Source organism: Aedes aegypti, chromosome 3, assembly GCF_002204515.2.
Source record: "Aedes aegypti strain LVP_AGWG chromosome 3, AaegL5.0 Primary Assembly, whole genome shotgun sequence".
NCBI classification, from domain to species: Eukaryota; Metazoa; Arthropoda; class Insecta; order Diptera; family Culicidae; genus Aedes; species Aedes aegypti.
Window position 1 is genome coordinate 137,891,530 of NC_035109.1, and position 16,141 is coordinate 137,907,670.

The 16,141-nt window shown below is 34.1% G+C and overlaps 1 protein-coding gene across 11 annotated transcripts in view; it reads left to right on the forward strand.

The window, feature by feature from the left end:
- LOC5567272 overlaps nt 1–16,141 on the forward strand; it is a 286,367-nt gene that overhangs the window by 3,958 nt on the left and 266,268 nt on the right. For all 11 annotated transcript variants that reach the window (XM_021850247.1, XM_021850248.1, XM_021850252.1 and 8 more), the window contains exon 2: nt 6,534–7,086. In XM_021850247.1, coding sequence (XP_021705939.1) covers nt 6,534–7,086 — 553 coding nt within the window. The remainder of the gene's footprint in view (nt 1–6,533; nt 7,087–16,141) is intronic.

The window sequence follows — 16,141 nt, forward strand, 5'->3', positions numbered from 1 at the left end:
TTGTAAACGGTAGCATTCGCATTGGGGCAATCCAATCCCAAAAGCGAAAAAAATATTTTTTCCAAACCACAAGGACTTATGGGATGTTTTATAGCTCATTCAAAAAGAAATTCTATCAGGATTTTTTTTTTGCGTGAGAATGATTTCATTAGATGATATCTAGGATGAGAATCCATTAAGGATTCTTATAAGCTTCCTTCAGGATTATCATTATAATCCTTTCAATATTTTTATTGATATCGTTTAAAGATTCCCACAAGGACCTTCTCAGTACAATAGGAATTTCAAAAATAAAGCATTGATCTTTCGAAATCAAAAAGTGATACTTTGTTACTGAGTTCTTGTATAATGATCGACCGTGTTCTAAATACTCGTATTTGACGGATTTCACGCCAACTCGACACGCGATTGGCAGCACCCCTTCAGAATTCAATGAAACTTTCTGGATGTCATAAGTATGTGAAACTAAGATACTTTGCATATTTTGTTTTTTTTTTCAAAATCGATCTAGACTAACATTTGGAAAGGTTTTCTACTTTTTTATAAACCCTTTTAACTCGCAAACGGTAAGACCTACAAAAAAGTGTTGTATGGGACACTGTCGTAAAATTTCCTGAAGTTTTAGAAAAAAATATTGAAAAAATAAAAACATTTTCTACACAAAAAAAAATGATTCAAAACTTTAAAGTCGATTTAAAAAAACGACCATTTCAGATTTTGATCATCCTTAAGCAAAAAGTTTCGTAATTAAATTTACTAAAAGTCGTCCATACATTGCAAATTGGGCATATTTTAGGGAAAAAAGTTTTTCTAAGATCAATTTTTTAAAGTCCAAAATGATTTTTTTTATTTTATTTTTATTTCGCTTTATATAGTCTAGTATGATCATATTTTCAAGTGATAAATGAGTTTTAATCACAAAATACATTATATTTGTTTTATTGGGAGTAGTTAAAAAAATAAAACGGAATTATACAGAACTTTTTATTTAATTAAATACAATTGATCTTGCACCAAACCGCTTATTAGAAAATCACCCCGTCTAACAATCCGATGGGTTTTTATGGTTGGAAGGATATCACAATAATATTTCATTTCTTATTTGGTCAAAGTCAATCTTAACAGGTGTCTGGAAAGGGTCAATATTATGCTTATAAAAAAAAAGTCGTGGTTTTTTTTTATCATGCATTATTATTTTTATTATTGCTATATATCCTAAAACATAGTATCTGCACATGAATATTTGCATTAGTTTTGGGCTTTACTGAATAAATTGAATATTTTTGGTTCATCCTCTGAATTGGTATACCGTTTGGCTGCAATTTGTGTATCACTAATAGGCATAAAACAATGATATTTTTGAGTACCAGGGACAGTTTTAACCTTATCAAACGATTCCACCAATTCCTCTGACATTTTAACATATTTTTCATTAGATATATAACACAAATTTAATTTGGTGATACATGTATCAGTTTGTGTCACTGCTCAGTCGTGTTTCCATAGTCTTTTGCAAGACTTGCTCTTTTTGCCATTTGCTTGAGAGTGCCACCAATAGCGTCACAGGGGCCTTTGCCGTGGGATATGGCAAAAAAGTGCCACTCTGCTTCCAATCCATGTATTTTCTTGAAATTACATAAGCCAGCTTTTTTTTTATTTTTATAATGAGCTGCAGCTCTACCTGACATAAAAATAACTTTTGAGAAATGTATTTTTTGTTTAACAAAATTTATCAATTTTGAAATAAATAGCTGAACTGCTACTGTGTCATGGGTCAACACTTCTGATCTATATAAATAAAAATGGAATGATGTTTGTATGTCACGAAATAACTTGAGAACGGGTGATTGGACTTACATGATTCTTTCACTGTTGAATTCGTCCAGGGCTCCGACGTGTTTGTGCGAAGAAAAAATTAAGAAAGTCTTCGGGATAGTGGGGAAAACGGGAGTAAACTAATCTGACATTTTCTACACGGGACTTGCATAGTGGTTTTCAACAGCCTACTTGATGGCAAGACGAAGTTTGCCGGGACCACTAGTCTATCTATATAAATAAAAATGGAATGGTGTTTGTATGTCACGAAATGGCTTACGAACGGGTCAACGGATTTGAATGATTCTTCCTCAGTTTTGTTCGTCAAGGGTTCCGACGTGTTCGTGTGAATAAAAATCCCAGGATATTCACCGTGAAAGTTGAAAAAACGAGCGCGAACGAAACTGTCATTTTATATGGGACGATCAAAAGCGTATTTCAACAGCCTACTTGATGGCAAGACGAAGTTTGTCGGGACCACTAGTATTATAATAAAACTAACGTTTTACAATTTATTATCTTTTTTATGGTAAATCTCAAATGGGTGTATCGTTACTTGGGAATTATTCCAGTGATATCCTTGAGCAGCGCTTTGTATGATAAAACTATGATTTTCAGAAAAATCGCTAATTACCAGTATTTCACCTTGTTTTAAGGAGTTTTTGGTTCGTAGAAAAGAAGACTGTTCTTTGCAAATAAAATCATGAGTTATGAGCTTATCAACTTTCTCCACGAAATACGTAACAAATTCTTCAACAGGCTTCATTATAGTTTCTAAGTTACAGCGATCGGTGGTGAGCCATTGCTGAAAAACTACATCTTCTTTGTCGCTTTCCTCTAAGGTTGTTACTTTTTAATGTTTGCAATACTGTTGTGATATTTTTCAAACCATAAAAATCTGTTGGATTGTTAGACGGAGTTGATTTGCTCATAGGCAGAGGCGAAGTCCATTGATTACCTTCATTTAAAAACATAATCACTGTATAATTCCGTTATTTTTAACTATTCTCAGTAAAAAATACAATCTATTTTCTGATTCAAACTCATTTATCATTTGAACACAGGATCATCTTTGACGGTTTAGAACAAAATCTTTGAAAAAAAAATCAGTTTTGGGCTTGAAAAATTCATTGTTAGAAAAACTGTTTTCCCCTAAATATGCCCAATTTGCAATGTTTGGACGACTTTTAGTAAATTTAATTGCGAAACTTTTTGCTTAAGGATGATCAAAATCTGAAATGGCCGTTTTTTTTTTAAATCGACTCTAAAGTTTTGAATCATTTTTTTTAGTGTAGAAAATGTTTTTTATTTTTTCAATATTTTTTTCTAAAACTTCAGGAAAATTCACGACAGTCCTCCATACAACACTTTTTTGTAGGTCTTACCGTTTGCGAGTTATACGGGTTTATGAAAAAAAGTAAAAACAACTTAGACCTTTTCCAAATGTTAGTCTAGATCGATTTTGAAAAAACAAAGTATGTAAAGTATCTTAGTTTCACATAGTCTTCACATCCAGAAAGTTTCATTGAATTCTGAAGGGGTGCTGCCAATCCCTTTGTCGAGTTGGCGTGAAATCCGTCATTTCGATTCCGATAGATTCACCTCTATGAAACAGGTTTGTTTTATATTTCTCATGATGAGAATATCCTTTAATTTTGCATTTTTAGCCAAAAAATTCTGTTTTCCCATATATGTGTTAATTTTTTTCGAGATGAATCATAGTACTGTTATTCCATTTTTGACATAGGTAAATGAGGCAACACTGAATTATAACCTGATCAAGCATTTATATCCGATAGTATTTTGGATAGTGTATACAATTTATAAATCTCGATTCAACCAATTCTAGGCAAATTAATCTTCACGAAAGGTGCACACAACTTCAATTTTCAAAGAAATATTTTGGAATCCTTTCAACGCATAAGCTACAAAGCATGTGGGAACAAGGCAAGACGACGGAGGACCTGGAGGTAGCACAACTTCGAGAACGAACAGCGCTGCTAGATCACTCCGCTGCCAGCCATCATACTTTTGCGCTCGATCGCACACAAATAGTGGATAATAAATAAATAAATAAATAAATAAATTAATTAATAAATAATAAATTATAAATAAATAAATAAATAAATAAATAAATAAATAAATAAATAAATAAATAAATAAATAAATAAATAAATAAATAAATAAATAAATAAATAAATAAATAAATAAATAAATAAATAAATAAATAAATAAATAAATAAATAAATAAATAAATAAATAAATAAATAAATAAATAAATAAATAAATAAATAAATAAATAAATAAATAAATAAATAAATAAATAAATAAATAAATAAATAAATAAATAAATAAATAAATAAATAAATAAATAAATAAATAAATAAATAAATAAATAAATAAATAAATAAATAAATAAATAAATAAATAAATAAATAAATAAATAAATAAATAAATAAATAAATAAATAATAAATAAATAAATAAATAAATAAATAAATAATAATTAATTAATTAATTAATTAATTAATTAATTAATTAATTAATTAATTAATTAATTAATTAATTAATTAATTAATTAATTAATTAAATAATAAATAAATAAATAAATAAATTAATTAATTAATTAATTAATTAATTAATTAATTAATTAATTAATTAATTAATTAATTAATTTATTTATTTATTTATTTATTTATTTATTTATTTATTTATTTATTTATTTATTTATTTATTAATTAATTAATTAATCAATTAATTAATTAATTAATTAATTAATTAATAAATAAATAAATAAACACAGTCAACAAGCACATTGATACAGACAATTTGAGCAACACATATGCCGGCGTATTGCACACACTTAAGTGTAGTGAAGCCAATAGACAGATAAGACACACGACACAAACAGAATCAACACAGCAAGAGTCCACACAATAAGAATAAAAGTGGCGATTAACAGGCAACTTTATCAAAGTTCTGCGACCCGGATCGTTTTTCGGATTCTACGCCCGTGTAAAGACCAGAACGGGCAAAGTAAGTAACCGAGACGATTAAAATGCTCCAGCACTCCTTGTTCGCCTGTTCGTTAATTTTTATCTGACTCTTGCTTGTAGATTCTGTGTGTTGACTTATGCTGCTTATGCTGTGGGCATGTTAACGAGAAAACGGAACACAGTTAGTAAGTGAACTCAACATAATTAAACATAAACACAACATAAAATGTTCATTGTCCACAGATTCCTTGAAAAAGGCACAATAAATGTGTCCGAAACGTCGGATGAAAACTTAAAATCCGTTTTTGAACATAATAGACTGAAGGCCATAACCTACAACAGGTAGAATTTAAAGTATTTTCCATGATGTTGTCAAGTTTTGATCATTAAGTTCATTGTTTCTAGACTCATATATATTCAAATCTCAATCAGTGAGCCCTCCAGCGACAGCAATAGTAATTTACGGAACAAGTTGCAGAATGATGATTTTTACAGCATGAGTCGTAAGTAAGGCGCCGAGTAGGATAATTACGACGAGTGCTGTAAAAATCGAGTTCTGCAACGAGTTACGTACAACATTTTTTGCAATTTCGTAGAAGACCACTTGAGGCTATCAGAAATTATATCGGAATGCATTTACCATTATTTTATAATTTCTAAAAAATATTGTGTTATGATTCATTACGCAACTTAAAACAGTTGCGTAATGATAAAGCGTTGAGTAATGAATCATTACAGCACTAGTTTCAGATGCGTAATGACTATTCCCTCACTGCATACGTGAGGAAAAACAGCCTATTACGATGAGGAATTGCAAAAAGTATTATTACAAAACACGTTTCAGATGTTCAATATGAAACGATGAATCATAATATCTGCTGGAAACCCACCAAAATACAAAAATCTCAACAATACTGAAGGGAGAACTTAAACTTTTGCGCGGAAATGTACATTATAGATTCAAATTATTACGAGTTTTACGAGATTCTGAATTCCAGGATATTGTACAGTAGTTTCTCGATTTTATAACTGCTATATATTTTATCGCTTCATTAAATCACTCTCGATTTTAGCATGGTTTTCTTTTCGATTTCATCACGCCATAATAATTGTATGAAGTTCATACATTTTACATTGGAAATAACCTTAACGAACTAACGTTGACCCAACTCTCACGTGCTTTTCATTTCATTCACTCTATTTCTGCAACATAAAGGTCAAATTTTAATGAAAATTATATGGCAGAAAAAAAACATGATAATATCACGCCAAAAAATGTTGATCCATGATATAATCGAGAGATTACTGTATGCGCATGATATATGTGGTAAATTGAGGAAATCACAGACAATAACACATATCTTTTAACAGCGTTGAGCACACATAGCTCATGCATCAATTTATATTATATGTCAACAATTGGTAGTGTTACGTCTATTTGTCTGAGGTCCATTCAAATAGCACATTCCAGAGCGCTTCCATTGTACTTGGAAGCCAATAGATTCCTGAGAAAATTTACTTTCGAATGAGCTATAAACGTCTGCGATGTACCTATGAATCGTTTGGAAGTAATCTCTTTTGTCAACCTTTGGGATTGGATTGCCCCAGTTTGGTTCTGACCATTGACTGATTTCAATCTTAAAAAATGCAATTTAGTTTATTATATCGAGGCATGACTGTACTAATTTCGCATTGCTTTCCCGCTTCTTCCCTTCTCACACAGAGTCCGGCGCCGATCTGTATGTTCTACTTCGCCCATCCATTTGGGATCTCTTCACCGGCGGCCACTACTACTGCGTCCACTTCGGCCAAGGCGTCAATCCCTTCGAAAGCACCCAAAGCCGAACAAAGTCGCAAACCGGTCCCATTGCCAGCGCCAAAATATGAACGTCAACCGTCTAGGACGGAAATAGTTCGACAAAGGGCCGATTCTCGGGACGAACCGACGAAACAGAATTGCATGGCAGTGCGCTATGATAAACCGCCGCCAAAGACGCCCGCAGCTGCCAAGTCCACGGCGGGAAATCGCGCCAAGTTGAAAAAGTCCAAAAATAGTAATAATGGAGGGACTCCCGGCAAGAAAACGCCGGTGCCGAATGGTGGCCATCGGGTAAGTCGAACTCCGCTGACAGTGAAACCGCACGCCAAGACGCCCAAACGGCCAAATGCAATCGAGCTTGACAAGCGGCTGACACCGTTGACGCCTTGGCCCAGCACCATTTGGAACAGGGACTTCTTGATTCCGCCGCTGTTGCAAGTGCTCGCGAAACAGCACGGTGAGTAATGCTTTATTCTAGCTAGATTTCCTATAGATGAATGCATTCATTTTCTGACATTATCCAAATTAAGCACCATTCCGCGGAAACATTAAATCATTAACCCTTTGTTTGATTTCTGGGGTAATTATGGCCCCAGATCACTGTGAAGGGCTATATCATTTCTTTTGCCATTTGCTCATGGATACTCGTGGATCTTTAAAAAATAAGGTATACCAGGGCAAGTGGAAGCTAAACAAACTCCGATAACAGTTCAAATAAATTGTTCCATATGTTTTAAAAATACAATTATTTTTCAAATCTAAGGGTTCAGTCACGAAATTGTACAAAATTTAACCTAGAAGTTGCATCGTTTGTTTGTGTCAACGTTCACATTGGACGATAATCTATGGAACCAGTTTACAATCAATGAGAAAAATGTTGGTATATGCAAGAAATAGTGGTACTGGCAAATGTTTGAAATTTAAAATATGAAATCGAAGCAAGCCGGGTAATGAAATTGAGGAAAAAATAAATAGAATTGTCATTCTGTTCCCGTTTGTAAAATAGTAAGCAATAAATAAATTCCGTTGCAATACCTGTTTTATTTGATTTGGCCAACAGGTTATGGGCCCAGCAACAGGAAAATTGCAATAGAAAGACTGTAAAAGTGAAAAAGTGAGTTTTGTCTTGAAGTTTATTGTTGGATCGCGTGGTAAGGTCGAGTAAGAGTCGAGCAATGATGGATGCCACAAAAATGAACTTCAAGCGACTGGGATACGACAATTACGAGATTTGGAAGATACGAGCACGTCAATTTTTGACCAGAGAAGGACTATGGTCACAGGTTATTGATGAAGTTCCCCCGGTGAAGCAAAGAACGACAGACTGGCTGGCGAAAAATGAGCTGGCATTGCAGACTATTGGTTATTTGGTGGAAGACTCTCAGTTGCGTATCATCCAGGATGCTGAGACAGCGAACGCTGCGTGGAAAATGCTGAAGGACTACTACGTAAAGGATTCTTCCGTCAACAAAGTTGCACTGATCAAGAAACTGTCAAGGATGGAGCTTCCGGAAGGAGGAGATATGCGTCAACATTTGATGGATCTGGAGATCTTGTTTGAGCGGATCGAGAATGTTGGGTGTCGATTGGATGAGGACGTCAAAGGGGCATTTATGCTGGCCAGCTTGCCAAGTTCTTACGAGAACACAGTATCAGCTATACAGGGGCGAATGGAAGTGTTTCGAGTAAACTTTGTCAAAACCAAACTTTTGGAAGAGTTCGACCGTCGTACAGAGAAGGAGAAAACTGAAAAGCCGACTGCTATGGTTGCAAAAGCTGCACGGAGGAACCAGACCGAACCGGATTTCAAGCGATTATGCTTCGCTTGTGGGAGTGCTGATCATCTGATGCGAAATTGTGACTTGTTGAAGAATCTGAGAGGAGAATCATCGCAACCACATGAAGGTAAGCGGAATACTCATTCAGCCAAATCTGCGGTAGAGGACACCAAACGACAAATTTGTTTTGCAACAATTCAACAAACGCGAGAGGATATTTGGTACCTTGATTCCGGAGCTTCTGAGCACATGACGGGTAAGACGGTGAACTTGGACTGGCACGAAGAAGTGAAGCCGGAGAAGGTAATCCTTGCTGACGGACAAGTGTTGTATTCGAATCGAATCGGTATAAGAAATATGAAAGCCACTGATGGCGATGGCGCCTCTGTTCAGATTAGATTGGACAAAGTGATGGTTGTAGAAGGATTGGCTGTGAACTTGGTTTCCGTACCAGCTATAACACGAAAAGGATTCGTAGTTTCATTTGATGAGAATGGATGTAAGATTTCGAAAGATGGGAGATTGATTGTATCAGGAGTTAAAGAGGGACCGTATTATCGTATTGGAATTGCAAATGTGTAGTTAGGATCAGGAGGAGTGTATTTCTTGAGGAGGAGTGTTGGTATATGCAAGAAATAGTGGTACTGGCAAATGTTTGAAATTTAAAATATGAAATCGAAGCAAGCCGGGTAATGAAATTGAGGAAAAAATAAATAGAATTGTCATTCTGTTCCCGTTTGTAAAATAGTAAGCAATAAATAAATTCCGTTGCAATACCTGTTTTATTTGATTTGGCCAACAAAAAAAACATTTTGTTATCAAATATTATCGATTTCCAAAGTGTCCAAAATAGTTCCTTTTTCGTCTTGAAAAACTATTTTTTCGCTTTTCGTGCATTTTTTTATTTCTTAGTAGATTGCCTTATATTTTGCACATTTGTTACTTACATATACAACTTATATACAGTCGTCTCTACACATCTCGATATCGAAGGGACCATCGAGATAGGGAGAGATCGAGACAAGGAACATTGATTTAATGAACATTTGATTGAAAATCACTCCGTTACTAGAAAAATAAAAAACAAACAAAGAGAGAGGAAAATAGCTGAGACGAGACTCGCGAAGTCGGTCTTCTTTTTCTACGGTTGCTAAGATTTTCTTCTTCGATTCTGTGTTTACACAAATTTGTGAGCAAGATGTTCAAGCTTTTACATGAACTCAATGGCAAAGATGAATTGCGATTGCATCGTTCCAAGTTCAGAAAACCTTTTCAAGTTAAATTTCATATCCGCAAACGCAGTAAACATTGCAATAACAAATGTTTTGCTTGTTTCGATTTAGTTTCGTCAGCGCAAATCAAATGGAATATTTCGCTGAATTATTTTTTTTATGAATGATTCCAATACTCTCCACATATTCGCCCACAAAATCAACTGGCTGCATCTGACAGCGAAATCTGGGCTGCATATGACGTTGCTTTTTTTCCTCTTCGCGAGTCTCGTCTCAGGAAAATAGTAACCAAACAAGGAGAGAGGAATCGTATGCAGAATGAAGGAACCGAAGCAAACATCGTTACAGGGAGAGATATCGAGATGTGGAGACTCGACTGTATACTGTATACATAAAAATCTAGTCATAATTCTAAGAGTTACAAATCCTCAAAGTTGAATATTACCCAAGTAACACAGAAAACATCTTCTCGGAGCTCCTAAAGTGATGTTATATTTAGGTCTTAAAGATAAAATCCAATACATCTTCTGTATTAAAACCGTTCTGGTGATGTTTTGGTAAAACATAGCTATTCCGCAAACGTTGAAATTGTGTTTTTGCTATATTTGTTATATCTATGTTTGATAAATGTAAACAATACTTAACAAAAGCATTCACCATAACCAACATTCAATCGATGTAAACATAGTTTTAAAGCTGATTTCAAAAACATACTTAGTGCATCTCTGTTATGATTGTTATGGTGAAGAAGTTATAACAATGCTTTTATCTGTCAAATGGAAAACATATTCAGCATATTGGTCTTGACGACATCTCAGTTTCTCTTTGAAGATGGTTATTTCGAAGCAAAACAAAATCTGTGGCAAAAAAATAAAAGGAGTGGAAAAAATGCAAGCGATAAGAAAAATGAATCGAAATACGATATTGTGAATATTTTCAAGAAAATTTAACATCTAGTCTTGATGACGATGTTCGCATTTTGATGAAATGAAACAGCATGCTTCTATTTCTGTGTTTTTGTGGTTTTAAACATGTATTTTACACGCTTTTAAAACTTAATTCTTACACAAAATTTGTTCGGACATATGTTTTTTTTTTCTATCCCTACCAAAGCAATGCTATATTACAGCACTGGTCAGAAAAATGTATATATGATTGACTTCATAATGAATTCAATTAATAACGATTGTCAGCAGAGTAGGAGGAGAATGGGTTCGAGCCTGTCATAAGGCTTGATGATTTCAAGTATCACATTTTTCTGAATGGAAACAATTGACAAATCAATTGAATTATCACACGATTTTTGTAAAATAATTATTACTATTTTTTACCTGCACTGTACGCTTCTGCTCGATTCCACCATATTTGTCGCTTCTTCGTTCAGATGAGCATCTGACCCAATTGGATGAATTCACGGAACACTAGTTACAATTGCGTATCTTTTAAACGACGCATGAAATAACAAGAGGTACAACTATAAGTTTCACCAGAAACCTAACACGGCACATAAAAAACACACACTTCATGCACAGAGACAACCTTTCAAAAACTTGATCAAAAGATCCCAGTAAAATGTCATGCGGCAAGAAATTAGTTTTTGATCACCATACACTTGAAATCAATGATTAGTATTTTTGTTTTTGTTTTCTTGAACTGTCAAAACATTTCAAGCAAAAGGCAATGCGCTTGTATTTTTACATACCTTATTACATCTGGAAAACTTGATTACAACTAGTGGGTCATAATGATGTATGAAATATCATTGATATAACAAATCAGAATGCTTTGAGAAGTTTGAAGTACGTATTGTAAAACATCTAGTGGAATCGAAAAGATGTTTTAAATACCGTTCATTTGTGCGCTTTTTCGGTTATAAAGGTGTTTTAAATTTAGTATTGTACATTCCAACCAAAACAGCGGCGATGTACGAAAGGTGTATTTTAAGTTTATTTATGACTAATTGTGTTACTTGGGTATTGAAATAGTGTCAAAAGAAGCCCCGTTTGACGGAATCAACTAAATTTAATTTTCTTTCCAAATCAATTAAAACCTCAAAAATCCATTTGAATTTCGTGAAATTATCTTGATTTGGCTTTGGGGTCAATATGATCCTTTTTTTTTGCGCAGACAGAAGGTTAACGCTTTGCTATTATTATTTGCTTAGCTCCGCGTGACGCATCAACTTCATTGTGCGCCCTGCACTCCAAGACCACGGTAAAAAGAAGGAAGGTATTATACTCCGAAAAACTACATTTGGCAGTGACGTCAGTCCTATCGCAAACTCGAACGAGTGCAAAAGAAAGCAAGGCCTGCTCTCTTTTACTATCTTCAAGGCCTCATGGTTCACGATAGGAATGACGATACATGTTTTGATGGAAAATCGTTTTTTACACGTGGGAATAGCCTACCTTGTTGTGTCTACCGTATCCAAGACTCTATCATGTGCTCGAGTTACATTCGAGTGGTTCTCACTCTCTTCAGCAATGCTGCAAGAGTTTTCCTAGATAGAGAAAACTCTGTTCTTGTTTTCATTTTACTCGTTTTCTTACCGCGAGAAAATAAGGAAGACCCAGAGAGTGAGTTTCCCTAACCTCATTTTGGTGTTCCCAACTCACCAACCGGCGTTTCTACCGTGAATATCCCACTGAGACTAGAGGTTTCCGATTGAAGTAAACAAGTGCTACGGATTGCTTACCAAGCTTCGAACAGTTTGGCCAAAGGCTGTCGTGTTTATCATCTCTAAATGTCCATAGGATTTGAACCCAATGCATACATTAGCATTCGATCGGTTTACTTTTATTTGGGCTGGTCGCGCGCTGTTTGTCAGTGAACTGTGTCTTACGGAAGATAACAATCTGAAACATAAATTAAAGTAATATAAGAGATGTAATACCTTCTTTTCTAACATATAAACGATTTCAACGTAATATTTTTTGTGCAAATAATCTTCACAATCAGGACTTTATCAGCAAAAATTGGTCAACAAAATCTGTGTACTAGTAATGATGGATGCCTAAGTAAAATATTTGAAAATGGCTGCACCTTAAAACACTGAAACCACCATTACGTAATGGATCGTAATGGATGCACAAGATTCCTCCAAATGATCATTGATTACGTTTATAAATCTGAATTCAAATTAGCATTTGAAAGTCATGCTTAATACGAAATAGAACATATTTTCATTAGGGGTATTCACTTAAAGCTGCGTAAAATGAAAATCTGCGTAACTTTAGCGGTGCAACATTTCAAATGAAATATTCCTCTTCTGCTGCTAGGCGACGTCAAATCAGAGCATTTTAATCTAGTGTTCCATAGAATAACAGCCGGTCACCCAGGGTCACCCGGAAAATTGTTGTCTGAATTCGGAGTTATTTATTATCTTGTTCTCAATTTAATAACATTTTGATAATTTTGCTCCACGGCAAATCTTTTCCACATTACCGAAGGAGGACAATCCTTTAAAGCTGATGTATAGCATGCATCAACTTTGTTCAATTAAACCAGAATCCTAGCTAGAATCCCAACCAGGTAACTGCAATCAATGACAGACAGTGAACTGTTAGTCGTCACTCAGGATATTTTTGTGCATGTATGTTATAATCGCACTGATGGAATTCTGTACAAAATCATCATATGATATCAGTTCTATAATATGCAGATTCACAATTTGGAAGACTAGACTATGGGAATGATATTCAATAGGGATTTCTAATGGGAGGCACACACAGAAACTATACATATATATATTTATCTCACATGCTACAAGGTTCCACGTACCCACTTAACTACATTGACTGAGCTCGAGGTTAACGTAAACGGAAGCCAAATATAGATGAATATACATTTAGAGTTTTTGTTACTACTGTACGCTATATTTTGTCCTGCATCAAGTATTTCAATCTTCATTGATCTTGAGGTGAACCGACCGCCAGGTTGAAAGCCTTTTTAATGAAGACAAATAATAATAATCTTTATTGATTACATCTTTTTTTTTTTTTTTTTTTTTTTTTTTTTTTTTTTTTTTTTTTTTTTTTTTTTTTTTTTTTTTTTTAATTTCTTTATTAGTACAGGTGAGTTGATTTCACCTGCTTATAAGAGAAAAAAAAAAGTTTTTAATATACTTAACCTAACTTAACCTAAACATATAACGCATTAATCGTGGCAATAGAAGATTGTAACGATTTTTGCCTGAAATTATTGATTATTTTATTTGACATTTGTTCCAATGTTTCAACATTGGATATCCTATGTAACTCATTGGTACTATACCAGGGAGGAAGCCTCAGAATCATTTTCAAAATTTTATTTTGAATTCTCTGCAGAGCTTTCTTCCTGGTATTACAACAGCTAGTCCATATTGGTACAGCATACAACATGGCTGACCTGAAAATTTGTTTGAATATCAAAAGCTTGTTCTTAAGACAAAGTTTTGATTTTCTATTAATAAGGGGATAGAGACATTTTACATATTTGTTACATTTGGCTTGAATGCCCTCAATGTGATTTTTGAAAGTTAAATTCTTATCTAGCATGAGTCCTAGATACTTAACTTCATCTGACCAATTTATTGGAACCCCTCTCATCGTGACAACATGTCTACTTGAAGGTTTCAAATAAAGAGCTTTTGGTTTATGTGGGAATATTATTAGTTGAGTTTTGGAAGCATTAGGAGAAATCTTCCATTTTTGCAAGTATGAAGAAAAAATATCCAAACTTTTTTGCCATCGACTACAGATGACACGCAGGCTTCGTCCTTTGGCGGAGAGGCCTGTGTCATCCGCAAACAAAGATTTTTGACATCCCTGAGGTAAATCAGGTAAGTCAGATGTGAAAATATTGTATAATATTGGTCCCAAAATGCTGCCTTGGGGAACACCAGCTCTTACAGGAAGTCTTTCAGATCTGGAGTTCTGATAATTAACCTGAAGTGTACGATTTAACAGATAACTTTGAATTATTCTAACAATGTATGTTGGAAAATTAAAATTTTTCAATTTTACAATCAAACCTTCATGCCAAACACTGTCGAATGCTTTTTCTATGTCTAGAAGAGCAAGACCAGTAGAGTAGCCTTCAGATTTGTTGGAACGGATCAAATTTGTTACACGTAAAAGTTGATGAGTGGTCGAATGTCCATGGCGGAATCCGAACTGTTCATTGGCAAAAATTGAATTCTCGTTGATGTGGGCCATCATTCTGTTCAAAATAACCTTTTCAAAAAGTTTACTGATGGAGGAAAGCAAACTGATTGGACGATAGCTAGAAGCTTCTGCAGGATTTTTGTCTGGTTTTAAAATCGGAACAACCTTAGCATTTTTCCATTTGTCAGGAAAATATGCTAATTGAAAACATTTGTTAAATATATCAACTAAAAATGATAAGCTACTTTCTGGAAGTTTCTTGATGAGGATGTAGAAAATTCCATCATCGCCAGGAGCTTTCATATTTTTGAATTTTTTAATAATAGTTCTCACTTCTTCCAAATCAGTCTCCCAGGCATTTTCGAAAACGTTCTCTTGATTGAGAATATTTTCGAACTCCTGAGTAACTTCATTTTCAATTGGACTAGTAAGTCCTAAATTAAAATTGTGCGCACTTTCAAACTGCATAGCAAGTTTTTGAGCTTTTTCGCAATTAGTTAGTAATAATTTGTTTTCCTCTTTCAATGCCGGTATAGGCTTCTGAGGTTTTTTCAAGATTTTAGATAATTTCCAAAAGGGCTTAGAGCCGGGGTCCAATTGAGAAATTTTATTTTCAAAATTTTTGTTTCTTAAATCTGCAAAACGTTTCTTGATTTCTTTCTGCAAATCCAGCCATATAATTTTCATAGCAGGATCACGAGTGCGTTGAAATTGCCTTCTCCTCACGTTTTTAAGACGGATCAAGAGTTTAAGATCATCGTCTATAATCACGGATTCAAATTTTACTTCACATTTTGGAATTGCAATGTTTCTGGCTTCAACAATGGAATTTGTTAAAGTTTCAAGAGCATTGTCAATATCAATTTTAGTTTCTAAAGAAATATTAACATCTAGATTAGAGTCAACATACGTTTCATATATATTCCAGTCGGCTCGTAAATAATTGAAAGTGGAGCTGATAGGATTGAGAATCGCTTCATGCGATATTTGAAATGTAACAGGGACATGATCAGAATCAAAATCAGCATGAGTAACTAATTGGCTACAAAGATGACTAGAGTCGGTTAAGACCAAGTCAATCGTAGATGGATTTCTAGAAGAGGAAAAACATGTGGGGCTATCAGGGTATTGAATTGAGAAATATCCTGAAGAGCACTCATCAAATAAAATTCTGCCGTTGGAATTACTTTGAGAATTATTCCATGACCGATGTTTGGCATTAAAGTCACCAATGACAAAAAAATTTGACTTATTGCGAGTCAATTTTCGCAAGTCAGTTTGAAGCCAATTAACTTGCTGTCCAGAGCATTGAAAAGGCAAATAGGCAGCTATGAAAGTATATTTACCAAACTGTGTTT